This window comes from Jaculus jaculus, chromosome 13 (assembly GCF_020740685.1).
Source record: "Jaculus jaculus isolate mJacJac1 chromosome 13, mJacJac1.mat.Y.cur, whole genome shotgun sequence".
Lineage (NCBI taxonomy): Eukaryota > Metazoa > Chordata > Mammalia > Rodentia > Dipodidae > Jaculus > Jaculus jaculus.
Window position 1 is genome coordinate 88,470,801 of NC_059114.1, and position 14,527 is coordinate 88,485,327.

A 14,527-nucleotide genomic window follows, 5' to 3' on the forward strand; every position below is an offset into this window, starting at 1 on the left:
GACAGGCAGACTCGATGCAATCTCACTGGCCGTCCTAGGAGCACCATGTCACCTGTCTACTCCCTGGCCCACTAGCCTTACAAACCAGCCTTGGATGAAGACTGATTAAAAGTACCAAATATCCCTTTTTGAGTTGGTTTCATGGTGCTCTGTTAAGTCTGAGGTCGACACAGCCGTACACGGAAGTGCTTTTAAACTGACCAACGCTTCACCTGTGAGCTCAAGTGCACTTATCAGACATTACGTGAAGCAAACCATGGTGACACCTCCTTCACGTGGACGTATTTCATACTCTAAGGACACACATCTGCCGTGGGAGCAGAGTCCCTGGCTGGGTGTCCAGATCGAATGAGGCAGCTGCCATGTGGCCTCATTAACAGAGAGCAGGGCTCTTCAGGTGATGACCGGATGCTCCAACACAGGGGCAGTCCTGTCTCTGAGACAGAAGGGCACGGCCATGGCAGACTGCACCTGGACGGGCACTGTCACGTTGGTGGCCACCATTAAGCAGCCCTCGATGATCAGATTTTCATATGAAAAGCATGGCGACCCAAAGACAGGAGCACACAGTGAGTTCCAGCAGTCCAAATGAGCGATGGCACAGCTGTCCACGCTTGCAAGCAATGTCCTGGGCCACACTTGGTTTTCTTAGGCAATCACGTCTACTTTTTCCATGGACATGGCCTCAGAGGTAGCTACACTTTTAACCAGAAATAACTTGCTGAGGCATACGCTATGCAGATGCCATTCTGAATGCTTCACAAACATTAGCTCAACCAGTCTTCATGGTGGAGGGAGGACAGTGTGAATATGAAATGCCCCCCCCCCCCAAAGCTCCTACTTGGCATGTGTGGTACCCGGCACTGCATTGGGAAGCTGTCGGAATTGTGGGAGATGGGCCTTGGCTGGAGGAAAGGCACTGGGGACAGGCCTTATGACCTCCCCGCTTCTTTTCCTTCTCTCTGCCTTATGTCCCACCTGAGGCGCCTGGTTTCCTAAGCTATGTGCTCCTGTTGACATGGTGCCCTTCTAATGACGGGCCAACGACCACAGACTTGAGGCGTGGCAGAGGAGGGAGACCGTGCGGGCCTTGAAGGAAGGGGCCCTTTGCCCCAGGATCTCCCTGACCTTTCCTGCCGGCTCAGAGCCAAGGGTTTAGACACACCTAACGATCACCATGAAGATTGCTGGCATAGACACAGTACTGTCTTTTCTGAGAGACATCTCAAACAAGACCGTTAAAATGGCTAATGAACCAGGTTTACGACTTACATGTTTCGGAGGCACTTACAGACAAGATCAGGAATCATCAGAACGTGTCTTGACCTCCTGAAGACTACCCAGTACGAACTCCTCCAACCCTGACCTACACTTTCTCTTGCATCAAGACTCCTCTCCTGTCTGTCACCGGAACAACGCACCTTAGGAACCTAATATGGTCTTATTTCTAGAGGAAAATTTCTTTATATAAAATAAGTACTCTGCAATACTTTCATTTATTCTTTTAAACTTAGATTACATCCTTTGAACAATGTAAGTTCAAAAACCACAATCTTTCTCTTGTGGGCACACGCACATGCTCACACGCATGCACACTCTTTCTCACACATACACACACTGTTAAGGCAGTTAAGCCTGGTTCTCTCTCACACACTCTCTCAAAAACTATTGTTTTCTTCATTGTTCTTTAATATTTGCTGATTTAATCTCATATGCTTATGAAATATTATTTTTTAAAATATGTTCTTTATTCACTTATTTGACAGAGAAAGGGAGAGAGAGAGAGAGAGCGAGCTATGGCACACAGAGAAGGGGCACGTCAGGGCCTCCAACCACTGCAAACAAACTTCAGACCCGTATGCCCCCTTGTGCACCTGGCTAATGTGGGTCCTAGGGAATCGAACCTGGATCCTTTGGCTTTGCAGGCAAATGCCTTAACTGATAAGCCATCCCTTCTGCCTTTAAAATATTTTTTATTAGCAAGCAGAGAGAGAGGGAGAGAGAGAGAGAATGGGCACTCCAGGGCCTCCAGCCATTGCAAATGAACTCCAGATGCGTGCGCCACCTTGCATCTGGCTTTACATGTGTACTGGAAAACTCAACCTTAGTTTTCAGGCTCCATAAGCAAATGCCTTAAAGGCTGAGCCATGAAATATTATATTTATAAGTTTCTGCAAGAGGTCTGTAGCACAGTAAGTACAGTCTTACATGTTAGGTCTAACTTTCCCTCTTAAAAAGCCTACAATTACCAGATGTGCACTTACCTTAGTAAACCTCAACTTTGCTTCATACTGACTCCCCCTGAAATCCCTTACTGCCATGTACAGGGTCCTGGCCATAGCAAGAAGGGGACCCTGGAGGAGGTGCTCAGGGGTCAGAGCAGGCAACACTGCGCTACGCCCTCCTCATGCTACCGTCTCTCAGCCTGAAACCACGAGCCAGAACCAACCTTTCATTCCAGAAGTTCTTTCGTCAGGTGTTTTGTACATAGTGAGAAAAAGCTAACTGAAACAGAGAATTTGTAGATGTGGAGCTGTTCCTAAGTCTGACATGTAGACCGTAGCCCTTGTGGCTGGTTTGCGGGAAGGAATTGGGCACGTTTGGAGATATGGGCCACAGACGCCCCGGAATGTTGAGGGCAGAGCTTCATGGATGATTCTGGTGGGATATCAGATCAGAACGCCAACAGAAGCGTGGACGGCAGAGACCGTACTCCTAAGGGTTCAGCTGGGATCAGGGCTCTCTCGGGAACAGGAACACAGAGACTATCTATTCACATGGCGCATTCTGCCAAAAGTTTGTCTACATTCTTTCCCCAGGTCACAAATGCTTAGTGACGAATTTATGCTTCATTTTGTTTTTGTGGTGCTGGGCATTGAACTCAAGGCCTTGCACAGGTGAGACACGGAGCTACATTCAAAGTAACAAATTAATAAATTTAGTGGAGAAAATTTCAAGACATCTTAGCATGGCCATTTCTTGGTGCATTTAATCAGGCTTGCTGTGAGAACTGGGTGCAAAAGCAGAGCAGAAAACAATTTAAAAAATTGTCGTTTGGCCAGAGCAAAAGCATGCATACAAAGCGGGTGTGATCATGAAGGACAACAGAGCCACAGAAAGAAGTCCTTGACATGGTCCCAGGCCCCAGGAAGATGCCTGGAGGGCATCCCAAGTGGGCAGACCCTGCATATAGCAGGCTCCAGGGCATGAAAGGGAGAATTTCTTGGAAAAAAAGGGCTGAGAACAATAGGTAATCTGCTGTGCATAAGGCCAATATTGGTCTAATTTATTAAATTACTAACGTAAGCGTGACATTATTTTTGCTTATATGTTGATGTCAATGGACAAAATTCAATCAAGTTTAATTGCTTACAAGAGTGAAGTGATGAGAAGAAACATTTTTTTTCTTTCCTTCTTTACAACTTTGGGAAAGTTTCTTAAAACCTTTGTTAGTTCCCCACCTATAAAATAGGATGTTATAGTACTTATTATATATGATAAAATAATGTATCTTTTAAAATTTTTTTTCGGTTTTTCGAGGTAGTCTCACTCTAGCCCAGGCTGACCTGGAATTCACTATTTTGTTTCACGGTGGCCTCGAACTCACTGCGATCTTCCTACCCCTGCCTCCCCATGCCTGGCCCTAAAGTATCATCTGTGTAGTCAGAAAGCGCTTGGGGCGGAAACTAGCATGCAGTAGTTCTCAATAAGCAATGTTACTACTGAAAACAAGAACAAGCACAGCAGCTGGCCTGAGGCACCCTGCTGCACAGGGCCAGCTGGGGAACTCTTCTTTCCAGGCTCAGCTACTCAGGCGCTCAGGAGCCTTGCAGCATGGTCTGAGGGGCGCAGGACGCTGCCCACGCCAGCAGCAGAGACTAGCAACACACACACGCTGTTGTCTGCCAGGCACGTGCAGAGCGGAGACCGAGTTGCTGGGCTGTGGGTGCCTTCACTGAAAGTCCGATGTAGGGCCGGCAGGGTGGGCGGGGCCATACTTCTAGCCAGGAGTCCTTCAGAGGCCAGGCCCATGTGTTAAGGGGCAAGGGCGACCCAAGGACTCCCGAGCACCAGAAACCTGGAATGTGTGCTCAGAAAAGCTGCGGCAGTGAGTGGAGCCCACGCAAGGGAGAGGCTGTGAGTGAAGGCCCAGCGCTCCGCCACACTGCTGTGCGAGGCGGGTCTGCGTGCAGGAGTGAAAGTCTGCCCCTACTGGCCTTTGCTGCTTCCATCTGATCCCCTGAGCCGAGGGCTGCGGCAGGTAATTCTTTGACTCTCTACAGGGACTCACAAGGAAACGTTGCCTTGGGTCAGAGAAGACACTTTGGACTAGGACTTTACAGCTAGGTCTGACCTGGTACAACTTTATGGACTCTTCAAGTTGGTTATGAGATTGCTCTGGGGCTCGGTGGTATGGGATAATTATGAAACGGGGTGTGAATGCTTAGTCCCCAGATGGTGGCACTATTTTAGGAGATGGATCTTTAGTCACTGGGGCAGGCCCTTTGGGATGTCCTGTCCCCACCCCCTACCTGACTCGTTTCGTTCTCTGCTTCCTATGAGCCATATGCTATTGTGCTACCTTGAAATCCTCCCACACTCATGGTGCTGAGTGTTCACGTCTGAGCCCTCTGAAGCCGTATGCCAAAGTCAGTCCTTCCTCCTTCAAGCTGTTTGTCAGGTAGTCTGGTCTCAGTGACAAAGCTGACTAACACTGAGAGGAGGCACTGGGCCATGACCCTGTGTGCTCAGCTTGGACCAGCAGGACAAACATCCTTCTTCCTCATGCCATAGAAATGCTTCCACACATCAGTATGTCCTTTGCTCAAGCTCACTCCATGAGGCTTCGAAATAAATCCCTAAGTTTCCTTTAGGACTGGCCTGATGTGATTCAATAAGGGCGGAAGCTCTGTGTGACACACTTGTCTTACGTACTCTCTGTGCCAGTCATAGATCTGATGGATGTTGCCAAACACAATCTTGTCTTTTCCCTTCATGTCATCAGGAACACCGTCTTCCTTCATCAGTGCCATGTAGCCCTGCGGAGGAAGTTTAGAGAGGCTTAGGCATGACATGCTTGAATTCAGTAGTGGAGTGAGAGCCACACAAAGGACGGAACAGTCACACACCTGTCCTGTAATCCAGTCTTAATATAAAAACCAGACCAAAGAACCCTGTAGGAATAGTGTCCTTAACCAGCTCTTCAAATACACTGTCATCATTTTCTCTCATTGAAAAATGCTTAACATTTATAGCTAAAATTCTTAGAGCTGAAGCAGTTTAAAGAAAGCTAAGTAAAACTAAAACAATCTTATCAACTAATAAATATTTATATAGTTGGTAAGAAATATTTCCTATATTTTCAGCTTATGAATAAATATATCATTTTTTAAAATTTATTAGTCTTCTTTTCAGCAAATACAGGCAGTTTGGTACCATTGTTTAGGCTCATCCATGACCTATAATATATCATTTTTTTGAGACTATTACCAGCCTGAGCTAAACAGGGGCCCTGGCTAAAAAAACCGAGACAGGTGTGGTGGTCCACATGTATAATCACAACACCTGAGGCTGAGGCAAGAGGATTGCTGCAAGTTGGAGGACATCCTGGTTATAGAATGCAAGCAGCAAATAAGAAAATCTTTAAAAAATGTGAATGTGAGTGTGTGTGCAGTGTGCATGGAAGGGTGAAGCGTGTGCCGCAGTGCGCGTGTGGCGTCTGACAAGCTCGGCGTGGAGTCCTCTCCTCCCACATGCTGGAGACCTTGCTTGTCTTGATGCTGCAGGTGAGCCAGGCTGGATGTCGGTGAGCTTCTGGATTCCCCTGGCTCTGCCTCCTGTTGCTGCCGGTGTGGTGGGATTACAGACATGTGCACACGCCACTTTGTGCCTGGTTTTCTGTGGGTGCTGGGGGATCAAACTTGGGCCAGCAGGCTAGCAAGGAGGCATCAGTAATGGCTGAGCCATTTTCCTAGACTTCCCACAAGTCTCCTGATGAATCAAATTTATGAATACAATCACACCCTTAATAGTCCAAAGAACGGTGGTTTCACCGTGGCTGCACAGGGCTGAGCCAATTCTGGTGATTGAAATGGTGACATATTTATTCCGTGCAAAGCTATAAACGAGGGAACTAGAAAGCCACAGACTAATGCTGACAGAATGCGCAGCAAGAGTGGAATTGAACCCACATCTGGGTCAGACTGGCTTTTCAATCAAGAATAATATCATTTCTGTGGTAATAGCTATTCTTGGCAAGATGGCCATATAAAATTACAAAACTGTTGGCTATAATAATTTAAAAAACTTAACTGTAATAAAGAATCATAACAAAATGTACTCTGCAAAAAATAATTCTGTGCAATTGAGTATAGGTTGCTAAGATACATGATTGAAAATCTTAAAGCTCTTAAGATGGTATCACTGTCATTTGATCTCTCTGGGTGACTGTCGGGGCTGAGTCAAGGTTATGAAATTTCTGAAGATACATACCTCGACCACATAGCCAAGGTCACGTACATAGTCACGCTCTGTCTCCACCAATTCTTGTAAAACATAGCTGGAAAGAGAGAGAAAAACTGACTCTTTGTATTCTGAATGAACAAATGTGCTTTTGCCTGAGTAGGCATCTTTTAGTGCTATCTAGTTATACATAAAATTTACACCACTGGGTCTGAGTGCCCTGATCACTTGCACACTATGTTAGTGACCATGAGCACTCTCGAGGCCAAAGACACTCAGACAACAGGCCTGCGTGTGTCAGACACTCCGCCCGAGTGCCACACGACAACAGCAAAGCAGCTCTGACACAACTTTATCATGAAGGCACAGCACGAGGGGACGCAGTTGCTTCTTAACAATGACGTCACTTGAACTTTCAATGGACAGGAACATGGGAAAATTTCTACCTCAGATGTTTAAAAGGCATTTCCCTTTATAAGGTCCAGTGACTAAGGGCACTTGGATTCCAGAGGACGATCACCTGATCAGTAAGTACAGCAATGATCTCAACTGGTGCTGAGCAAGTTTTAGTTCACTCATTCATTCAGCCAGTATCAACTAGGCATACTCCATGAAGCCGATGCCATTCAAGCCACTGAGATACACTACTGAATGAAAGAAACCCAGTTTCCACTCTTATGCAGTTCTCTCCTCGCCACAGGTCAGTTTAGGGCTTCTGTAATCATTTTCAGGACTTATAACACCATATTCTGGTTTGTTGAACTTGAGAAAAATGACTGTTAAGTTACAGCTAAAAATACTTAAGTTTGGGGACTGGTTCTAATGTCACATTGCCTTCTTGTTCTTCTTTCACAGCGACACACAAGAATGACAGAACACGCTTGTGTTGCTCTGCTCTCATTTCAAAGCACAACAGACAAGAACATCGGGAATGGCAACTATGACTCATTGCGTTCTGATGAAGCTCTGCGCACGCGTGCGCATACACGTGTGCACACACATGCGCCAGCATTACTCAACGGGAGACCCTAGCTCTCAGTTTTACTCATTTCTGAGGTGAATCCAAAGCCGGGAGGGACACGGAAAGGCAAGGCTGAGATGTCTGCTTACTGCCTTCTTTTGAGAGAGCTGGATTTCCTTTCTTCCATCTCATCGATGGGCGAGGACGACGAGAGGAGGGAGGTGTCTGAGGGGTTGAAGGAGGGGCTGCTGCTGTCGCCCTGGTCAACGAGGAGTGAGCTGGGACGGTCCTCCAGGGCCTGGAAGACATTTAGAAAGTCATTCATGCTTACTGCCCATGGCCCATGATGGCAAGTTAGGGATAAGAAATGTAAGTCAGGAAATACAAAGGACGTGATTGTAAAATGATAAAATTTGCATGCTTGTGAGGGTACAGATCAAGCTCATTCCTTAAAAAAAAAAGAACTGAGTCAGAGGGGCTAGATAAGATGACAAGTTAGAATGAAAAGGTTTACATATAAAAGTATTTTATTCTCTGTTACCAAATAATCAGAAACGACCGAAGTCTCTTATTCGTGTCCGGGCATTAGTTTCCTGACACGGCCAGTCTCAAGTTCTGCGGGTTCTTTTTGGCTACACTCTGCCAGCAGCACTGTGGGGTGCGGAGGCGTGCGGACCCGCAGTGTCTGTGTGGAGCAGAAGCAGCAACCTGTCCCGAAGGCCTGTGATCAAGGCCGGCTCTCCTGCTCTCAGCGGTACCGGGAGGCGGAGCAGGCCAGAGGGGCGCACCTCCAGGGGTGGTGGGCGAGGGGGAGGCAAGAGCCTTCTCGGGACACACTTGTCTGCCATGACATGCTTCCTTGCTGCTGGCCCTAAGCAGTAAGCCCACGGACTGGACCTCCTAAATTTACGGTGAACGGAAACGGTTTTACTCTTTTTAAATGTTGGATATCACAGACATTTTGTAACAGTAACAGAGAGCCCTGAAACATCATTCCTCCCTGAATGTCACTTCTGCTGGTGACTGCTTCCATCTATGAACTCACTGGAGAACCTCACACACTGCAGGTCTTCACAAGATCAGCGGGTTAAATACTGGTTACGTCTCCCTGGATTTCTGGGAGGCTGTTTAGCAAGCAATAACCTTCTAACTGGCATACATTCATTCTGTTTTGTCACCTGAGTCACAAAGGTCTTAGGAATTACTGTTCTATTAAAATGTTCACAGCATCTAGGTAGATATGAGTTAACTGAGAATGTGGCTACCTTATCTATGGAGAAGCAGTACATTGCAAAACGCAAGAACGTCTAATGCGCCCCATGTACTTGATAGATACTAAAAATTAAAGCCACTAATATATGATGCACCAGCTGTAACAGACTGCATTTTTCTTCATCATTAAACAGACCTTTTAGGGCACACAGCTTGCCCATGCAATGCTACTGGAGGAAGCTCATGGAGCTGTAAAAAACGCACCAACTGTGGCTTTATTTATGAAAAGCAGGGCACTAAGTTAGTTAAAAAACAGAGCTTGACCCCAAAATTGTGCTCTTACAAATAAATAGCAGTTGACCTTTACTGGAAGTACGTGTTCTGCCATGAGGATCAGGGCTGCGTCATGTTCGTGGCTGGGTGGGAGCTGACAGGAGGGCCAGGGTCTGGGGCCGGGCGGGCACCCTGCCCTGTGCCCTGTCTAGACAGCCGGAGCTCTTTAGAGTGGACTCTGTTCACTGGGACATGGAGAGAGAGAGGAGGTACAGTGCCGACATCCCGTCGTGCAGAGGAGAGCGTGGGGGCGTCACGGACTTGACCTGTGTCCACAGAGATCTGTCTTTATACCAAGACCTGAAAACAAGGGAGTCGCAGCCCAGTTCTGGCTGCCTGTCCATCCTCTGATGTGATCTGCCCCATGGTTGCCCGAGAGTGTGCTGACACCCTGAGGGAGACCCAGTCAGGTGGACGTTCTCGTCATATTTAGGATGCTGTCTCTGCACTGCCCGTTGTGTGTTACACCAACGTATGCTTGTGACAAGCCACCACCAGCACAAGACTGCTCCAGAGCTACAAAGCCACGACCTAATAGATCTTAGACGGAATTTTGTGGGTAGGTCTTTGATAGCTGTATTCCTCCCCCTTACACTGTTGAAATTTTCTAGGTAATACTAACTTCTGTAAATTTGTGTTTCTTTCTGTTTTTGAGGGTATCGAATGTCTACATCTACTTGAGCACGTTTTCCATGTGTTCTAAATCATGAACTTTTGCTCTCATCTCTATGAATTCATTCCTTCTGTTTTCCTTTGGTTTTGTTGTTCTAGTTTTAGACACTATTTCATTTTTTCCTTTATCCCTTTATATTTTTAAAGTATTTATTACTATTTATTTATTTGAGAGAGAGAGAGAGAGAGACTAGATGCAACAGGGCCTCCAGCCACTGCAAATGAACTCCAGACGCATGTGCCCTTGTGCATCTGGCTTATGTGGGTCCTGGAGAATTGAACTGGGATCCTTTGGCTTTGTAGGCAAACGCTGTAACTGCTCAACCATCTCTCCAACCCCTCCCTTTGTATTTTGATCAGTGAAGAGCAACCCAAGGTCTGGTCACCGTGACAAGGGGCCGCCGCGACCTTACTGTCAGTGCCGAGGTACCACAGCCCGACCTGTTCTCCTGGGGCCCGTGACAGGCAGTGCTCTGTGCCCGCAGGTCAGAACTCTGCTGCGACCTTATTGTCAGTGCCGAGGTACAACAGCCCGACCTGTTCTCCTGGGGCCCGTGACAGGCAGTGCTCTGTGCCCGCAGGTCAGAACTGTGCCAGGATATGGACGGACTCCATTTTGATGTCTCTCCTCAGGCAATCATTTTTCGTTTTCAGGGTGGGTTTAAAGATTTTGCACACTGAGACTTCAGCTTTAGTTTAAGGAGAGCCGGTCTTGTGGGTATCGTACCACATAGCAACAGGGCACCGTCTCCACTCCTCCCCACTCACAAATCAGCGTAGATGTGACGGGCAAGGAATTCACTGGTCCCACCCAACACAGACATATGGACGGCAAGGGCCCTGCAACAGAGTCCCAGGAGCATGACAGACTGAGGGACATTACGATGAGTCACTGAGCTCTGTCTGACTTAGAGGGTTGCTAACAGAACACTCAACAGAGAGTCATTTCCCTTGAACCATCAAAGAAGGCAGAACGGAGATTACCTGCTGAGGCAGAATGACAAGGGCACGATGAGCCTGTTAGGCACACTGACAGTACGTTCTTCCCAGGGGAAAGGCAGCGCACACTTTACACAGGCAAGGGCAGCTTGTGAGCTGGCGACAACCAGGACCCTGGGCGGGAACCACAGCTCTCAGGTGAGTGGCATGGGCTCAGGGAGGCTGAGGCACTTGCCTGGTGGAGCTCAACTCTAAACAGGAGCCTGCAAGCCCAAGCCTACCTGTCCCTAAACTTCTTTCCTCTTACTTAAGCCAACAGCTGCTTGCCTGTTGATGGAAGGAGGTACATAATAAGAAACAACATCCGGGCTGGGCGTGGTGCGCACGCCTTTAGACCCAGCACTCAGAAGACAGCGGTAGGAGGTATGAACTAGCTGTGAGTTTGAGGCCACCCCGAGACTACACAGTGAATACCAGGTCAGCCTGGGCTATAGCAAAACTGTACCTGGAAAAACAAACAACAAAAGACAAAGAGAGACAGAGACAGAGACAGAGAGGGTGGAAGGAAAAGACAGAAATAACTTCCCGAGACTAGAGAGATTTCTCAGAGGTTAACGTTCTTCTTGAAGTCTGTTGGCCTGGGTTTGATCCCCCAGTACCCTTGTAAAACCAGATGCAAAAAGTGGTGCATGCATTTGGAGTTTGTCTGCAGCTCTAAGAGGCCATGACGTCAGCTCATGTACTCTCTCCTTACAAATAAATAAGTAAATAAAAATATTAGTAAGAAATAACTTCTATTTCAACTAAGTAAAGTTTTACTTCTCAGAAGTGCAAAGGAAAATAAACCAGTGAGACTTGGGAAAGGCCATTTCCCGTCTGGAAGCTCACCCCACCCCTACCGAGGAGGCCCTGACGCTTACAATGGAGGCACCTGCAGAGCAGCGACGAGAAAGCCTGGTGCTGGCTCACAGCATTTCTGGGAAAAACTCTTCAATTGTTATATAAGAGTAATTTTAGTGACCATACGACTGATGGGTATAAACAGCTTATAAAGAATATCTAGGGCTAGATAGATGGCTTAGTGTGTGCCTGCAAAGCCAAAGGACCCAGGTTTGATGCTCTAGGACCCACGTAAGCCAGATGTACAAGGGGAAACATGCATATGGAGTTCATTTGCAATGGTTGGAGACCCTGGCATGCCCAGTCTCTCTCTCTCTCTCTCTCTCTCTCTCAAATGAATAAATAAATAAAATACATTTTTTTAAAAAAAGAATATCTAGAGGCTGGGTGTACTGGTGTACGCCTTTAATCCCAGCATTTGAGAGACAGAGGCAGGAGGATCGCCGTGAGTTTGAGGCCACCCTGAGACTACACAGTGAAATCCAGGTCAGCCTGGGCTGGAGCGAGACCCTATCTCAAAAAACACAAACAAACAAACAAAATCTAGAGGAGCTTGGTGACCCAGTTGCTGTAACTGAAACATCTTCATACGGATCACCAACCCGTCTCTTAAACAGCCATGGTTCCTACCTATGGAGGCCATGGAGGGCAACACATAAGCTTGAAATGTCTTACTGGGCTCAACCAACCAGTTTCATCAATGGCTCCTTAGGGGCAGAAGGAATGGGAATGGCAGATCTGGTACCAGTTGGCTTCTAAATGCAGGAAGATAAATGCCTCACTGGGTTTATCTAGCAATTGTGATGATGGAAATTCACCCTACTGATGCAATCGTACGTGTGGTGGTCTGAGTCAGGTGACCCCATAAACTTAGGTGTTCTGAGTGCCAGTCTCCCCGGCTGATGGCAATTGGAAATTAAAGCCTCCTGGAGGCAGTGTATTGTTGGGGGCGGGCTTATGGGTGTCAGAGCCAGTTTCCCCATGCCAGTGTTTGGCATGCTCTCCTATTGCTGTTGTCTACCTGATGTTGGTGAGGGGATGATGTCCACCCTCTGCTCATGCCATCATTTTTCCTGCCATCATGGAGCTTCCCTTAGAGACTGTAAGCCAAAATAAACCTTTTTTCCCACAAGCTACTCTTGGTCAGGTGATTTCTGCTAGAAATTCAAACCTGACTGTAACAATACACTTTTAATGAATATAGATATCTTTAGTAATGAAAAATTAAAAGGATTAGTATAGCTACAAATCTAACATATAAATTATAGTATAATAAAGTTTTAAATGTTCTGCATGCCCCAATTTCCTCATCTGTAAAATGGGCTAGCAAGAGTTCATGTTTACCTCATAGGTACTGTGGAGCGCTTAGCAGAAGAGCACCTCAGACTAAGCCTTCATATCATTAAAGCACACAAGGATGCAATATTGTCTAATTATGAAAAGGAAGGGAAAGAATTACCATGGGATACTATTTACAGTATGGAAGTTGTCAATAAAAAAAAATTAAAAAAAGAAAGGAAAGAAAAATGTATGTCCTAATGTGTATATTCCGTGTTAAAATCCTAAAAAGGAATGGGGTCATTGTGTAGCAGTGAGGAGCGTAGCCAGAGGAAGAGGTGGGCCCAGTGGTCCCTTCGGAGAAGAGATCAGCTTCTCCACGGAAAGGCTGAGGCTAGGGCTTAGAGGAATGAGGGGTGTTCATAGGGCAAGTATGACATACTAGTCTAGAAGCTTTTTTTCTGGTTTGATCACTGGTGGTTTTTCTATCTCATTCTTAAGAAAACAGAAAGAAACAGAACCGATTTCAATCTGTGGGAAGTAACACCTAGGAGCCTAACTTCAAACAGGTATTACTTGGTCTGGTGGTAGTAAATGACATAGTAATGTACACTGCTCTCCTGTAGTGCTGCCAGCCACAGGAGGCTGAACACCCACCTGTGCTCTCTGACTGGGCACATCCTCAGCTAGGGAGCTGCCCATGCTACGGGGATCACGGCCAAGCTGAGTGCAGGGAGGGTGAGCTGGCCCCAGGCCTGAGAAGAAAGGCTTGCTCATCAGTGCCTTTGGGCCAAGACAGTCTATGCAAACAGTTGCCCTAAGTGAGGACTTAGTGCCATAAAGTGTGCTTGGAGGCAGATGCTTATTTTAGCCACATAAGTCGCTGGCAGCAGAGCCCTCAAAAAGTCTGGACGCCGAGGCTCAGGGGAGCCCATGGCTGGGAGCACCGTCCCCCGCTGCTGCTGTCCGCCCCTGCTAGTGCTGCTGTGACTTACCAGGACAGGACACCTGAGAGGTGGGGCAGGGCACCTCCTGGGCCAGCCCCCACCCTCTCTGGGGCCATTTCAGTAGGGTCTCTCATGCAGTGCACGGAGGCTATGGGCCCCTGGGACTTGCTGTTGGTCTTGGGGTCATGGCCACGATTTGCATAGCAGAGCAGTCCATGCCAAGGCGAGCCTGGGAGCCCATGGCCCAGGAGAACAGCTTGCGTACATGCTCGACTTACCATCTTGCTTCTCACAAGCTCCTCGATGGCACTGACAAGTTCGGCTGCACTGGGCGTTTCGGAGCTGGTGGGGCGGACTAGTAACCGAGAGGCCTGTGGGAGAGGTTGGGAAGAAGAAAGGGGAAGGGAGGCAGTGCTTAGTAATGGAGGAGACTGCCAGTTCCCCCACGCTCCAGCTTTTAGGAAAAGTAATTCCAGACAGAAAGACCACGAGTTTGTCTTTGTTTGCATTTATTTAGAGTCATCCTTTTAAATTTACAATATTCTGACAAGAAACATTAAGACCTGTTTAGGATCCGTGTGGGAAGCAGACAATGTCTGTTTTTAATCCACAGTCATTAACATCGTAATGTCTTTCAGAGTGGAGGCTGGGGACATCCTAACTGCAACTGTAAGTGCTGGCTAGGCTCTAGGCTATGGGAGAGAAACGGGCTGGTCAGCGGAGAGTGAGAGGCTTAAGGTCCAATGGGTGAAGCCCCAAATAATGAGGAAGCAAACCAGGATACTAACAACGGCTTCCCTGTTTATGGGATTAAGGAATGAGA

The 14,527-nt window shown here is 47.3% G+C and overlaps 1 protein-coding gene across 3 annotated transcripts in view; it reads right to left on the bottom strand.

Moving 5' to 3' along the window:
• The window catches only part of Trio (trio Rho guanine nucleotide exchange factor), a 353,577-nt gene that overhangs the window by 27,236 nt on the left and 311,814 nt on the right, over window positions 1–14,527 (bottom strand). For all 3 annotated transcript variants that reach the window (XM_045132004.1, XM_045132006.1, XM_045132005.1), the window contains exons 37-40: window positions 13,983–14,075; window positions 7,573–7,721; window positions 6,493–6,559; window positions 4,936–5,039 (exon numbers count right to left, since the gene is read on the bottom strand). In XM_045132004.1, coding sequence (XP_044987939.1) covers window positions 4,936–5,039; window positions 6,493–6,559; window positions 7,573–7,721; window positions 13,983–14,075 — 413 coding nt within the window. The remainder of the gene's footprint in view (window positions 1–4,935; window positions 5,040–6,492; window positions 6,560–7,572; window positions 7,722–13,982; window positions 14,076–14,527) is intronic.